The sequence below is a fragment of the Apostichopus japonicus genome, chromosome 14 (assembly GCF_037975245.1).
Source record: "Apostichopus japonicus isolate 1M-3 chromosome 14, ASM3797524v1, whole genome shotgun sequence".
NCBI lineage: Eukaryota > Metazoa > Echinodermata > Holothuroidea > Aspidochirotida > Stichopodidae > Apostichopus > Apostichopus japonicus.
In genome coordinates, this window is record NC_092574.1 from 9,431,029 (window position 1) to 9,447,812 (window position 16,784).

The following is a 16,784-nucleotide window of genomic DNA, read 5'->3' on the forward strand; positions in this document are numbered from 1 at the left end:
GTGGAAAATGAAGCAGACCTGCAGTTAGAGTAAGACTAACTACTTTGTGACATGATCAAAGGGGAATTTGACTTTCTCAATCCCTGTCTCAGGAGCCCCCCCCCCAATCTTTCTCCTCCACCTTAGCAAAGAACAAGAATGCCTTGCACCAGAAGACTTCTCATAGTTTGTGTCAGTATTCAGAAGTTACTCATAGGTACCTTATATGGTTTAGCATGATCAGCATTGGCCATACAACCCAACATTAAATCACATTGATGTAAATCACTGATTTAAGTCAATGGTTTCTTTATTCCTTGCCGGAGGCAAAAGGAATCTTTGCAGTGGTGATGGTGTGTGTGTATGGGTGGGTGTGTGTGTGTAAATGCGACCCCCGCTTGTAAATAGGATACGGTATGTCAAAAACTACATCTTGATTCAATCATTCAAGATTGATCTTCATACTTGGTATCCAGATCCTGCTTGGCCAGTACAAGAAACCCTTTTGAAATTGGTATATATAGGTCAAATGTCATTTGAGGTCAATGAAGGTCAAAAGTCTGAAAACCTTGTAATCACGTTAACTCAAATAGTACATCTTGATTGATCTTCATTCTTAGTATGTACAGTAGATCCTGCTTGGTGAGTACAAGACCACTGTTGAAAATTGGTGGAGGTTCAAAGGTCATTTGAGGTTGAGATACACCCTGTACCTCAAAGTCTGAAACCCTTATACCCAGGCATTTTGTACATATATAATACAGTACAGTTTGATTGAGTCACATACCGATACAGTAGAGACCTGTATACTTCTAGAAAAGAGTTAAACATACACATGTTCCTTAGTTTCTTGCTTTCAGAACGCTAACAAATATAACTTCACACCATCTTCACTTCATCAACATTCATTTTTGATTTTGATTTCCTAAAGATTTAAAAGCAATTTAAAATGACGTAATATAGTATTTATAGTCATCTTGTGTTGTGACTTGAAGCAGAGAGGTGTATTTACTCTATGTTCTGTAATCGTGTTCGCATTTACTGGTCACAAACGTACCTTTCACATACTAGTAACTAGATCAGATCATGAAATTGGCCAAATTCTAGCCCTTTGACCAGTGTTTTTCTCATGTTTGATGTTTTCAGGCAGTCGGTTGTACTTCATATATAGTACTATGATTATGTAACCCTTGTGCAATTGGTACAAGTTAATTCATTAGTATAATTACTCTATTTTTATATGTCCGATAAACAGAGTACTAGTGCTCCTTGATGAAAGCGGTATAAGATATCCATCAATATAGCAGCTTGGTTTCTTATATAACCAGATAACTGTTTATTTTTTTTTTTGAGGGGTTACTATGTCCCTGGATCAGCATTGCAGTAAAATGCACTGTAACCGGCACATCTGGTTTGTATGTGCTGTACATTTTCACCCCAAAATATGGCTATACCATAAGAAGCTTTAAAGATAAGAGCTTCTTGTTGACAGTGATAACAAATGAGATAGGTAAACCCAGGACATTCTGTTGCTGGATTCAGATAGCAAATAGAATTGATATCTCTTCACAGTAGGGAATGTTATAATCTTCAAGTAAAATAAGTGTCTGTACAGTGGAGAGCTGGGAGCTTTCTTCTTCAATCTTGTTAGTTAATAGTATTAATTATCTCAAGAGTGGAGTATGAGTGTAAGACTTTGTTACAAACATCTGTATGAACACGTGAAGTTGTAATAAATAGCCATTTCTGTTGGAATCTAATCGATTGTTGTCGAGCCAAGGAAATACCAATTGATGTAAAATATATATTTATAAACAAAATATATGTAAATTTGTAACAATGTAAACATATTCATACAAATATACATGTTACACTATAATAACAAATTAAATGTTCTACATATATGGAAGATGGCTCACCATTAATATACATGACTGGAATAATTAGACAATAAGTTATAGTTTTAGTGATGTTGTATGGGATAAAAAGTATAAAAGTATGGGATAAATTAAGAAGTTGTGAGCAGTTAGAGAATTATATATCAACATCGCACTAAAAGCTTCTTTGAATTTGGTCATCATTAGGGTAATCAAATTTGTGGACTACAGTAGTTACAAAATTCATGTCTAGGATGTTTGGATACAATTTATTCAAAGGACAAAGAGGCAGGCCAATCAAAGGGGAAATAAGAGGGTGAATCATAGGGCAAAGAGGAGGGCAAATCAAATAATGGCCACCCATATCCAAACTACACTGTAGCCACAATTCTTTTTATTTTCTATCATAATTTGTTGAACAATGTTGGAAATCTTTTACCCATCAGTTTATCCAAAAATCTGGCAGTTATTCTTCAGGAAGCCAAGCTACTGTTTATTTATGGTGAACAATTATTCCACTATGATGAATGTATCCAGACTGTATATCATGTTTATGATTTTGGCAAAGATTCACCTCGTAAATGAAGGCTAAACTATTGAAACATCGTAAAAATGCCAATGTGTACAACTGCAGCACCATTAAACAGTGTATAAACTGTGTCAGTTCAAATATATGTGACAGGAAGGAAGTTTATGTATTAAAAACAATACAGATGCCAGTGATGACTGCCTATATAGTCACAGAGGAGAAATAAAGGCAAGATCTGCCTAAATATCCTGAATAATGTTCAGCGATACATGTGCCGTTATTATTATCATTACTGACAGCAAGAGAGAGAAAACTGCTGATATCACACACAGTATCTTTTGTGGTGGAAAAGGAACTTTTGATAAATCCACAGTTACAGACTTACTGTAGGTTTCTAGGCAAGACCACAGACTCTATTTGGTTTTTTTTTTTTTTGTCACATCCTCTTTGATGAGTATCTGTGATTGATCGTTTCTACATAATTGTAAAATGAGCTGGCATTACAGTGATGTGAACTTGTGAGTAATTAAAATAATTCTCAGAGATTTACCTACTTCTTGTTCCATAAGTCCCTGTAAATTACCCACTAGCTAAACTACTGTGTCTCCAGCCTAGATAGTCATTTAAAAAAAAATGTCTAAACCAAATGCTAAGTGAAAATGCTACAAAGGTTAAATGACTTCTTGTGGTTGAAGTTGAACTGAAGGCGGCCAAGCCCTGTAATAAAATGGCCAAATATTTGCCCATAATATTCTGACATTTTCTAAATCACTATATTGTAAGCTAAATATGTAAAAAAAAAAAAAAATAGGCTCCCTACACAGTTTGAGGTTTTTCTGGTGGTAATTTTTTGTTTTATTTGCTGGTATGTGAAATGACTGTCTCTTTATGATGCAGTATCTAGATACTGTTTATATTGCTCTGTATGTGATTCATCTGATAGCTTTTGGGACTTTGCCCTCTACATTGTTTGCTTGTCAGGTGTGGTAGCTTTTGGCTGGTGGTCTACAAATTAAATTGCACACTGCAGTTAGGGTTAAGAGCTTCAACTACATCTTCAGAAAGGACTCGTTGAGAAGCTGATTTACGAAGGACATATTTGTCTGTTAGCCAGCACACAAAAAAAACAAGAGAAACAATAAGGAAGACAGTTTGGAAAAAATTGTACTGTGAGTACTGGCATTATTTTAGTTCTTACTGATACGTTTTTATCGTTGAAGAATTCTTAACAGTTCTCGTTCCTGAAGACATTTTTGGAGAAGTTGTACTGTGAGTACTGGCATTATTTTAGTCCCTTACTGATAGGTTTATATTGTTGAAGAATTCTTAACAGTTCTCATTTCTGTTAACTTTTGATCCTGGTGCTATTTAATTAGTAAGTACGTAAGTGATATTCTGTTACAACAGTTAACTCTTGCCTGCTGCAATCGCATACACTAAATACATATATGCGTGCTGTTCATGCTATTTTTAGTACGCAGGTGGGATAGATGTCGAACCACATAAACCTGTAATAATGCGTTAAATTTGTAGAACACTCCCAGTCGGGAAATTTCTATGATTAATTCTGGGTTGGATACTACTGTACTATATGGCTGTGCACTGGTTATCGAGGCAATTATAAGTGGAACGTCAGTGTTACATTTTACGTATTAGATTGGTTTAACTCAGTGTAATTGGTTTTGTGTTCAACTTAGATTGTTGTTCTTAAACATGGTTCCTATGGTTGTTCTAAAGCGGGTAAACTAAAGGTTTGGCAAAGTTTACAAATTCAAATTTAATTGTTGTTGCACTGTTAGTATCTGTACAGTAGTTCCCATTGCCCAAGGAGATACAACATTTGGTCACTGTGGCAACGGAAATTTGATAGATTTTGGTAGACTTTCATTTAGTTTTTTTTCAATGGTACAGTAACAAGATATGTTGTATCAGTAATATATATGATCAGTTGTATCATTAACATGATATGTATGTATATCAGTAATATGATATGTTTCATCAGTAATAGGATTTGTTGTATCAGTAGTATGATTTGTTGTATCAGTAATATGATTTGTTTAATCAGTAGTATGATATGTTGTATCAGTAACATGATTGGTTGTATCATTACATGATATGTACATCAGTAATATGATATGTTTCATCAGTAATAGGATTTGTTGTATCAGTAGTATGATTTGTTGTATCAGTAATATGATTTGTTTAATCAGTACTATGATATGTTGTATCAGTAACATGATTGGTTGTATCATTACATGATATGTACATCAGTAATATGATATGTTTCATCAGTAATAGGATTTTTTGTATCAGTAACATGATATATGTTGTATCAGTAATATGATTTGTTTTATCAGTAGTATGATATGTTATTAGTAATATTATTTGTATGTTTTATCAGTAATATGATTTTTTATCAGTAATAATGATTTGTTGTATCAGTAAGTTAACATGATATGTTGTATCAGTATTAAGATTAGTTGTACGATCAGTAACATGATATGTTTTAAACTTGTGTTTTTGTGCATTTTCTTTCCAGGACCATTGTTTAAGTGGTTGCCAAGGCAATTCTGTGGAGAGGCTGAGGGTTTTAGGTTTATCAACATTCTTTTGCAGTACTGAAAATTCTTCAGAATGGGTGAGTGACCACATTAAGTCCACTGACATGGTCAGTGGTTTTAAACTATAAATTGAGGTTTTTGCATGATAAAAGCCTGACTCGAGTCTACAGTATAGCAGCTTGGTGAGCTAACTTACAGTAGCATTTTGCTGTGTTAATTGTAATATCAGATAAATGATTGCCTGTACATAGCATTTTTGGTATCATTTGTGGAAACACCAATAGAAGTGTGCATCTGTTAAAAAAACAAAAGCAAATACTGTAACCTTTTCCCACTTTTTCAGTAAGTTGAAATATATATAGTACAATTTGAAATCGTCCTGATGCCGTATATCGCCGTAACAACAGTAGCAAGAGGAACTGTACAGGTTATTGGAGGATAGGCCACCCATAGAGCTGTGCAGTATGATCAGGCTCTAATATAGGTTACTGCATTGTAGTAGCCTACTGCAGTATCCATGGATAGTCTTTGATACATATACTGTATGTAGCAACTTTGCGAGGTAAACTCTCCAGTTTTCTGTAACCGAGCAAATATTATACTTTACTTAAATGTATCTTGACCCTTGTTCCAGGAAATGAAACTAAAGTTTTGTTACAGTATATATACACATATATTTTTTTTGGTACAGTAGTTTAAAGACGGGTGGGAGTTAATTGAGGAAATTCATTCAAGTGTCGAATTTTTTTTACTTTATACATACACGTAACATGTTCCCTGTATAATCATACATAATGTAAATGAGGTAATGCACATGAAACCGTGCTCTACCGAGGCAGGTTTATGTGATTTAGTAGCATCCACACGGGGTAGCGTAGTGAATAGACCTGAATGCTTTATGTTTAGAGTAAACTGTAAAATTAAAAGTTAAAAATTAAAAGTAAACTGTAAAATTAAGACATATGCTGAGACTTCTGACAGAGATGGATGTTTCCCAAGGATTCCAACAGAATAATCATTTGAAACCCTGTCAAGGTGTCGAGCATGGAAGAAACACTGGCTTATATGTCTTAAGCCTTCTCATTTTGAATGAGAGTGGGGGGGGGAGTTATGAGGCAGGTGTTACAAACACCTATTTCCTACTCCTGGGACTGCCACATAATATCCCCAACCAATGAAAGAGAGTGTACCTCACATCTGACCAACGCTCTCAAATATTGAGGGAGGTATTAAAGGCATCTCATTCACCATCACTGTAGAGTATGTAGTACTAGCATTGGTGAGTGAAGTTGTTACAAAACCATCAATTGAAAGAGCAGAACAAAACCTCAATGCTAAATTCCCAAACCAGAAAAACCACATTCACAGAAGACTACCAGAGCTAAAAAATGCTACAAAGAAGCCGTTTTTGAATAGGTCATCATGAGAATCTTGTTCCTGGCAGGTTTTGAACCAGGTACCTGTTGTGGAGCAGACATTTTAACCACCTCACCACGGTACCACGCCTTGCACTAAAACCCCATTGTACACCACGCCTTGACCTTGCCTTCACCGGTGGGTGGGAACATTAAAAACATTTTTTGTCAAACTCTCTGTTAATATTGCATCAAGATCGTCTTTGAATGCTGTAAGAGTTGGTACACAATAGATTTTTACACTTATTCCAATAAACACATTATGTTTTTACCAACACTTTGAAGCAGAACTTTCCCACAAAGTACAGTCTTTAGGTAATTGACACCATTAACACGAAGACCAGTGATCATTTTCTTTCAAGTGTTGTTGAAAGAGTCGTCAATCATTGTCTTCGATAATGAGTATTTAGACATCTGACATCTTGAAGGGTTTGATTCCCACTTTTGTCCACTTGTGAGAAAATGTTTGTGTAAACCAAACATATTATTTAGTCTCCTCTTTACTGTAGTTAGATGTTTGATTGTAATACATATAATGTAAGAACAAAGGACTTCATCTTTTACCTCAAGTTATAAAAAAAAAAATTGTGGGTGTGGACAGTGGGTGTACATATGGGCAATTCCACGGTTACAGTGTGACAAAAAATACACATTTAGTCATTTCAATTTGTTTTTTCTCAGAATATCGAATGGATATCTTCAGAATAGGTTATCAGTGCAAAAGGGGCAACAATTAACTTTTGAAACATGCATAATTTTTTGGAGATTTCAATGTCAATTTTTGAATATTAATAAAAATATGCTTCGGTTACAGTGTGACATGAAAAATACCTAGGTTTTTCACCAAAATACCCTTCCTTAAAACCCTCTGAAATTAAAAGTGTACCCAAATTGGAAATACATACATTTTATCCAACATAGTCTTAACTCTCATGTGATATGAGCAAATTGACAGACTGACCATTAAAACCTGAAATATTATATCATAACTATATCAATGCATGGTTACAGTGTGACGGTTACAGTGTGACAAAACGTTGCAACACAAGATGTATGTCACAAAAGCATGAAACATCAAGTTATATGTTCCCTAGAAACAAGTGTGAGTAGGTATTATAATAAAATTGAAAGATAAAATGAAAATCTGTCAATAAAGAAGGAACTGTTAGTGTTATAATCTGACTAGAAGCTTTCAAATTTCCTGAAAATAGTATTAATTTTGATATTAATTTTTCTAATTAAACTAATTTTAATCAGTATAGACAAATCATTCTGATATTATAACGTCTATAAGTGATCCCATTACGGTCTCATGGACTAGGAATTACAGGTTACACTTGCATATTGTTTGTATGCAAATTCAAGACAGGACGATATCTGTTCGTTGGCCTCATGAATAGGGTCCTGGAAGTGGTATCTCTCACGGTTATCCATTGTGGGTGACGGCAATTTCCTTGTGATTTGGGAAATAGCTACCTATCCATGCTTATCCATATGATCCTTAGCAACAAAGATCACTGTCATATTTGTGCAAAACTCTACCACACCATCATCCACATTTTCTTCTTGAACTTGAGCAACATAGGCCAGAGGTCTTCTTTGCTCCCATATACTCAACCAACACAAAGTCCCCGAGCTTGATTGATTGTAGAGTGATCTCAGAATGATCACTACTGGTGGGTAATTTGTCACCGTTAAGTACATCGCTGTTGTCCAATGGTTCAGGTAGTTGCTTGTCCCTCTCTTCTCCATTGACATAGGCTCGAGCAAATATATGATCGGAATCAGTCAACTCCACATCTGACTTCAGCGAACTCACATGGTACTCCCCTCTTCCTGCATACATGGCATGGCAAAGCACATGTTTCCTGACTGCGATGACAATGTGGGTAGTATGGGTTGTTGGTAGTGGACTGACATTTTCCAATCGGTTATCCAAAGCTTCCTTAGCATCCTCTACTTTTTGGGAAGGGACAAAGATCACTTTTATTGCCTTCGCCTTAGCTGCTGCTACCTCCACAAATGACTCAGCATCATGCACATGTGCGCCATTTCTCATGGCTGTCCACACTAACCGCTTTACTTGACCACCGATCCCATGGACCACACCCTTGCCATGGCTTGTGGCAAAAAAGTTCCATGATGCTTGAACTCCATATGTCTCTCGGAAGTGGGTGATGTTATCGAAGACAGTGGCGGATCTAGGGGTATTGGTCAGGAGGGGCGAGAATGGTCTGTAGGGGCGCTTTCGACACTTTCTATGCGGAGCGCCACCACAGGTTGGCGCGTAGCGTACAGAATTTTTTTTGAGTAAAGATACTCCCTAGATCGCCAGAAATGACCATTTCCGGGCCTGGCTTATTTGCAGATAAACGAAGAATAAATCTATAGGTGTCATCGCCAAATTACACTTACAAAATGTGACAAATGTCAATATGTAGATGAGAGCGCAATAAAAAAGTCAATAATCGCGAATAAGTAAAAAGTGGTAAAGAGCTGAAAAGGGCGCCAGCAGTCCATTTGAGTCCTTAAGGGGGGGGGGTGCATTCGCATAAAAATTAGCACATGCAGTGAACAGTATAACTTGTGAATGGGCCCAGTGCGCACTCTGGATCTCGTCTTGCTGGATGATATGAAAGTTTTAGTGATTCTCTATAATTGCAGCAAGAATTATCTAGGACTGAGCTTTCAATAAATCAATATCACCATGCCAACCAAGCCTAATGGGGACCCAGGTGTATAAGTTCATGTCACAGATGTAATAGAGGAAAGGTTCTAAATTGAATGCTGGTTTCCCCTATAGAAACACACTGTTGCTGTCACACTGTTACCAAAAAAATGTCACACTGTAACCAAAAAGTTACAGTGTGACACATTTCATTTTCCCATTATTCCCACCCAGATGCTACTACAGTAAAACTATCATGTGGATTTAATAAGTGCCTACACAGTTGATTTTGAGAAAAACATTCAGTTGATTTCAATTCCAATTTTTGGAAATATTAAGAAAAAATGGCATTTTTCGGTTACAGTGTGACACTTTTTCAGCAAATCAACATTTATGTGCGTGCACCGATGCATGACAACGTGCAAACCACCTAAAATGGCTTGATACACTTAGCCATAGTCTCATACTATCCATCAGTATTTAAAGTCACCACATTTATTGTTACAGGGGTGATTTGTGGGGATTAAATTTAAGCTAATTTTAATGGTGATTTTTTTTCTAAAATTGCCTATTTTCACATAATCCCTAATTTTGGGTAGTTTATGTAAAAATTATGGGGAAATAAAACACATATCTGAAAAATTCACACTTTTAGCTTCAATTTGATACCAATTTCCATAGCAGTTGCTCAATTTTAGTTTTGATGAATTTGTCTCCTCTGGCCTGGAATTGCCCATATATACTTAGAGAGTATAATATAACAAGCTTTAAAGTTTCCTAAGTTTGGTTTTAGGGTGGAGTGTAAATTACAGCCACCGTGTGATGTTGTATCTTGAGTAATACACTTGTCTTGCAATCAAAAGTGAAGTGTCTACTTATATACTTAATTTTTTTTTGCTCTGGGGGGTAACAGCCTTAGCCTTCAAGTATTCCCCCCCCTTCCCTCATCCCTCCTCCTCACTGAAACATTAAAATGTCTTATTTTAAAAGATCCTACATGTCTGGAAGTAATTTTGAAGCTTATGCAGCCCTACCAGGAAAAGTACTTTTGAGAACTTGCAGCAATTTTAGGATGCTTAAAATTGGTCGCCAATACTGAAGACCTTTACATACATGTGGTGTTCCTCCTCCACCCTGTGATCTTCACCAAGCTGTATCAAGCATGTTAATATTATAAGTATTAATGGTACTGTTTTTTGTTTTTCCTTGTTTTTGTATTCATACTTGTTTTGTAAATATCTTGTAATTTACTGCCATTGAGAAAATATCTAGATGTAGGTTCTACTAAATGCACCAGGTTTATAACTCAAGTTCTCACTGCCATTTTTGTTTGGACTCATTCTCATTCTTAGCATGTTTTTTTGTGACTCTCTAACATATCGTAAGTTGCAAATATTGCAGTACTTAAATGACATTTTTAAGTAGGCCGTTTTTTTCCCTGCCTGTTTCGGAACGTGCATGTAGTTTGGTTGGTTGCTCTGAAAAGCCCTACAGGTAGTAGAATCGACAAGTAAGCACGTCTTGCAAGTTTGTGTACAGGGCGTGATCCTGTAGTTTCTGTTTTATCTGCCTCTGATGGGGTTTCATCATGTAAAGATATCCAAACGCAAATGTCCCGTAGGTATCTGGGTCTTGTAAATGAAATGACAGGTGGTGCTGAGAAAACTGATTTCAGGCGTTCTGTGCTTTGAAGTGTGGGGAAATTCTTTTGAATGATATTTGCCAGTGGTGGGAGACCTGGGTGGAATTCAGTAACCAATGATACCCTCTGGAACTGGTTTGACAAGTTTTGTACGTCAATGTTTCAGTACGGGGTTTGCTATCGGCCTGTTTGATGGCATTTTCAATAGTACCCCGAAAATACTGTCTGTTAAGGAGGTGTTGTGACAGTTCTTTGGTGCGAGAATCAAAACCGAATGCATGGAATGCGGCGGATGGCAACTGCTTGGTAAGAGGAAGTCGTTTGTGCTTAATCGTGGGTTTATTGAACAAGTCTGTTTTGAGGGAGCCATTTTGTAGGGTCACAGTGGTGTCCAGGAAGTAAACGTCATGTCTCGAAAAATCAGCTCAGTAAAATTTGATTGTTTTGGTGAAACAAATTTGATGAAGAGTGTTAGATTTGCCTCACCTTGTCACCATGGGTCCTGACATCCATATCATGAAGATATTGTCAATGAAACGTAACCACGCGTGTGGTTTCAAGTTTTGTGGATATATGTTTAGATGTTGGCAAGAAATCGCCTAGAAGCCTGTTGGATTTCTGGTCACAAATATACTTATTTCTTCTGTTATTTTCTGTAGGCACTGGACCAGTTCCCGTTTCATCTTTGATAGCAGTTCTATTGATCTGTATTGGAATTGGGCTATTCTGTGGCACAGGCTACGTGGGATGCCAACAAGTCTATGATGCATTTAATTCAACGTCAACTGGCTTCACAGCAACCAACAGCTCTGGAAAAAAATTGGACAACTTACCAAAGGAAGTGAAAGATGTGTAAGTAGTATGTCCACAGAGTCAGGGAAGTGAAAGATGTGTAAGTAGTATGTCCTCAGAGTCAGGTGAAGTGAAAGATGTGTAAGTAGTATGTCCACAGAGTCAGGTGAAGTGAAAGATGTGTAAGTAGTATACATCCACAGAGTCAGGGAAGTGTAAGATGTGTAAGTAGTATGTCCACAGAGTCAGGTGAAGTGAAAGATGTGTAAGTAGTATTTCCACAGAGTCAGGGAAGTGAAAGATGTGTAAGTAGTATGTCCACAGAGTCAGGTGAAGTGAAAGATGTGTAAGTAGTATGTCTACAGAGTCAGGTGAAGTGAAAGATGTGTAAGTAGTATGTCCACAGAGTCAGGTGAAGTGAAAGATGTGTAAGTTCTATGTCCACAGAGTCAGGTGAAGTGTAAGATGTGTAAGTAGTATGTCCACAGAGTCAGGTGAAGTGAAAGATGTGTAAGTAGTATGTCCACAGAGTCAGGTGAAGTGAAAGATGTGTAAGTAGTATGTCCACAGAGTCAGGTGAAGTGAAAGATGTGTAAGTAGTATGTCCACAGAGTCAGAGAGGTGAAAGATGTGTAAGTAGTATGTCCACAGAGTCAGGGAAGTGAAAGATGTGTAAGTAGTATATCCACAGAGTCAGGGAAGTGAAAGATGTGTAAGAAGTATGTCCACAGAGTCAGGTGAAGTGAAAGATGTGTAAGTAGTATATCCACAGAGTCAGGTGAAGTGAAAGATGTGTAAGTAGTATACATCCACAGAGTCAGGGAGGTGAAAGATGTGTAAGTAGTATGTCCACAGAGTCAGGTTAAGTGAAAGATGTGTAAGTAGTATGTCCACAGAGTCAGGTGAAGTGAAAGATGTGTAAGTAGTATGTCTACAGAGTCAGGTGAAATGAAAGATGTGTAAGTAGTATATCCACAGAGTCAGGTGAAGTGAAAGATGTGTAAGTAGTATACATCCACAGAGTCAGGTGAAGTGAAAGATGTGTAAGTAGTATGTCCACAGAGTCAGGTTAAGTGAAAGATGGTATATAGTATGTCCACAGATGTCAGGTCCTCCTTGGAGATTGTGTCCACATTAGCACGCAGTTGATCTCCAAACAAGACAGTGTGTTTTAAAGACCTACATATATCCCAGTGGCTGAAGTTGATTGCTTACAAAAAATGCTGGAAAGTTTCCTGCATCTTGAGGTCACACAAAGACATCATAATTATGGTAGTAAAGATATGAATTTGGTTTTACTTTTTGGCTTAGTAGTTATTGCATCTGGCAACAGTGCAGAGAGATTGATTTCATCACAGCAACAGCAATTCAGCTGAAAATGCATTTGGTTTCATATATTTGACTCACTGTATATTAAAGCAGAAAATTGTATTTCCACAAACCAAAAAAAGCAAAAAAAGATTTTGGTGAAATTCTAAGTATATATATGTTGAATATGTTGAGATATGGAATTTCAGGCATATTACGTAATCAATAGCGGCTTACTGTTCATTGTGGTCAGGCACTACTCAGGCTTAAGGAGCCAATTTTCAAAGCGAGCGTATTGAGTCAAACAAGAAGCGGTTAACTTAAAAATCAAATATTAGAGAGTTTTAAGGTTACTGAATAACGTAAATTGTCTTTGATCCCAGCCTTCGTTATTCCTTTAAGAACGCAAAATGTAAAAGATTTAAAACAGCTTAAAATTCTTCACAAGCTCGTTGCTTTTCACTGACTTACCTCTAAACCTCGAAAGATGCAAAACTGTAGACACTATTTTAAATCTCTGCTTTTTTCGTCCTGCTTGCTTCCAGCACGAATCCAGTTGGCATCTCCATATGCTGCCTCTCCGGTTTCATGGTCTTCATCGTCATCTTCTTCCTCTTCCAAGCCTTCATGGCAACGGCAGCGATCACTCGAGAGGATTACAGCTCCCAGAAGATGATTTGTGGCACCAAAGGTTGGACCATAGTGGTAAGGAAGTAGGATTGAACCATATCATTAATTATTAAACCTTGGACCATAGTGGCAAGGAAGTAGGATTGCACCATATCATTTATGATTAAACCTTGGACCATAGTGGTAAGGAAGTATGATTGAACCATCTCATTAGTTATTAAACCTTGGACCATAGTGGTAAGGAAGTATGATTGAACCATCTCATTAGTTATTAAACCTTGGACCATAGTGGTAAGGAAGTAGGATTGAACCATATCATTTATGATTAAACCTTGGACCATAGTGGTAAGGAAGTATGATTGAACCATCTCATTAGTTATTAAACCTTGGACCATGGTGGTAAGGAAGTAGGATTGAACCATCTCATTAATTATTAAACCTTGGACCATGGTGGTAAGGAAGTTGGATTGCACCATCTCATTAATTATTAAACCTCGATCCATGGTGGTAAGGAAGTAGGATTGAACCATGTCATTAATTATTAAACCTTGGACCATAGTAGTAAGGAAGTAGGATTGAACCATCTCATTAATTATTAAACCTTGGACCATAGTAGTAAGGAAGTAGGATTGCACCCTCTCATTAATTATGAAACCTTGGACCATGGTGGTAAGGAAGTAGGATTGCACCATCACATTAATCATTAAACCTTGGACCATGGTGGTAAGGAAGTAGGATTGCACCATCACATTAATCATTAAACCTTGGACCATAGTAGTAAGGAAGTAGGATTGAACCATGTCATTAATTATTAAACCTTGGACCATGGTGGTAAGGAAGTAGGATTGAACCATCTCATTAATTATGAAACCTTGGACCATAGTGGCAAGGAAGTAGGATTGCACCCTCTCATTAATTATGAAACCTTGGACCATAGTGGTAAGGAAGTAGGATTGCACCATCACATTAATCATTAAACCTTGGACCATGGTGGTAAGGAAGTAGGATTGAACCATCTCATTAATTATGAAACCTTGGACCGTTGTGGCAAGGAAGTAGGATTGCACCCTCTTATTAATTATGAAACCTTGGACCATGGTGGTAAGGAAGTAGGATTGCACCATCACATTAATCATTAAACCTTGGACCATGGTGGTAAGGAAGTAGGATTGAACCATCTCATTAATTATGAAACCTTGGACCATAGTGGTAAGAAAGTAGGATTGAACCATCTCATTAATTATGAAACTATGGACCATAGTGGCAAGGAAGTAGGATTGAACCATCACATTAATTATGAAACCTTGGACCATAGTGGTAAGAAAGTAGGATTGAACCATATCATTTATGATTAAACCTTGGACCATGGTGGTAAGGAAGTAGGATTGAACCATCTCATTAATTATTAAACCTTGGACCATGATGGTTAGGAAGTAGGATTGAACCATCTCAGTAATTGTTCAACCTTTATCTGGAATTATGTCAGTCAGTCTGTCAAAACAAGTTCTGATGCAAGACAATTTCTGGGGAAACTTCCCCACTTTCGGTTGAAAAAAAAGGAAAAGGGTTTTTTAAGTCACATGAATGTGGATTATCCTCTTATTCTGAAATGTATGTCACTCTGAACAAATAGTTCTAATGCAAGACATTTGTTACAGAAATTTCCCAACTTTTAATCGGAAAAACAAAAAGTTGCTCAAAAGATCCAGAGATCCAGATGCTTTCTTTCTCAACAATGTTACCTGTACAGTGAATGAAAAACTAAATAGGTTGCAAAACAGTTAAATTAAAGGATTTAATTTACAACTAATACTCTATTGACATCTGTTGGATATTTTATGATAATTTGATTGTTTACTTTGATTTATTACTTACCTGTCACCCCACAAGTTGTGCACTCTCTCTCTCTCTCTCTCTAACATGCGGAGAGCACTCTGGTTAGCGATTTTAGTACTGTACACCCTTTATCCCTACTGTTGGTGAATAAGCCTCCCCTCTCACGACCCAATGTGGACAGAAGTTGTTTGTCATTTAGATATGTTATCTTTAAGAATCTTTGATCACTGGGTTAGGATCCAGATATTCGTGGGAGGCCTTCTCTAATCAAATATTAACTAGAGATCGCTTGGTGTAATAGCTTGGTAAAGACATGTGCTTTTCAATGGGGAAGTTTTTTTTAAAATATATTTTTAAGCCAGGTTATGGCTCCCAATTTTGTGTGTGGTTTTTTGGCTTGTTTGTGTGTTCAGGTTCTGGTTGCACAAATAACCTGTGGTACTCATGCCATGCCTCTTCTTTTGCATTAATGCATACATGAGGTCAGAGGTGAGCTCATTGCAGGTAAAATGTCCTGAAAAGGTTTTGGAATTTAATGCGGTGGTTTTAATATGGAAGGGACAGATTGCTACACACCTGCAGAGGGAGCTGTATTTTGTTCATAGAACCATAGCTTATTTTAGCAATTCATAAAAAACAACTATTTTACTATCCTCGAAACCTCTACACAAAATTTAAACGCTAATTTTTAAATTTTTTCTTGAATTCATGCAGCTTTTCTGAGACTTATAAATTAGGAAAAAGGGCTGATTAACTAAAGAAACGAGTACCTAGTGGGACAATCCCAATTTCTTGCTCTTAAAGGTTGCAATAACCATTTTAAACGTGGTTGTTATACTCGGTGTCATTGCCTTTCAGTCTGTTCTTAATCAAGTTTGGAAAGGTACCTTTCAACTTCCGACCAAGAAAAGTCACAATAATTGGTAACTATATGAAAAGTATAGAGCCCTTGGTTAAAGGAGTGAATGGATAATTACTGATGGCCTTTAAGTGTAGAAACCGTGGTTTAAGTAGTGAATGGATGGTAACTGATGGGCTTTAAGTATAGAAACCGTGGTTTAAGGAGTGAATGGATAATTACTGATGGCCTTTAAGTGTAGAAACCATGGTTTTAAGGCGTGAATGGACGATAACTGATGTCCTGTCTCCTTTCTTTTTTTTTTTCTTGGTCATCTTTTTCTTCTTCTTCTTAATTGCTCTTCTGTCGGTGGTGGTGAACTAATCATTCTTTCGTTCTTCTTTGACTTCCAGTCTGTTGTTTTATCTTACCTACTAACCATTCTCTGGATGCTAATCTTTGCTGGCTCCTTTTATTGTTTCCTGGTTACCTACATGATCTCTAGCCATGAAGGTACAGACTACGCTTGGTCTGCCTATGGTAAGTACTACCAAGCTAGCCGGACTTCCGGTACGAAAAATATACAGGGGATATTTATGCGCTCTGGACTCTAGTCTTATACTATGTTGTACGTAAGGGGTATTTCCCCTACTCATGTGAGAATCATTGTCCAATCATATGCGTGTTTTACGTGACGAGTTTCCGAGAG

At 37.0% G+C, this 16,784-nt stretch overlaps 1 protein-coding gene across 2 annotated transcripts in view; it reads left to right on the plus strand.

The window, feature by feature from the left end:
* The window catches only part of LOC139979343 (neuronal membrane glycoprotein M6-a-like), a 34,478-nt gene that overhangs the window by 4,684 nt on the left and 13,010 nt on the right, over nt 1-16,784 (plus strand). Inside the window, exons 1-5 of one of the 2 annotated variants that reach the window (XM_071990036.1) lie at nt 3,485-3,760; nt 4,925-5,023; nt 11,331-11,523; nt 13,317-13,476; nt 16,489-16,615. In XM_071990036.1, coding sequence (XP_071846137.1) covers nt 5,020-5,023; nt 11,331-11,523; nt 13,317-13,476; nt 16,489-16,615 — 484 coding nt within the window. In that variant the 5' untranslated portion in view covers nt 3,485-3,760; nt 4,925-5,019. Of the gene's footprint in view, nt 1-3,484; nt 3,761-4,924; nt 5,024-11,330; nt 11,524-13,316; nt 13,477-16,488; nt 16,616-16,784 lie in introns of those variants that run through there. The other variant, XM_071990035.1, reaches the window with a different exon arrangement.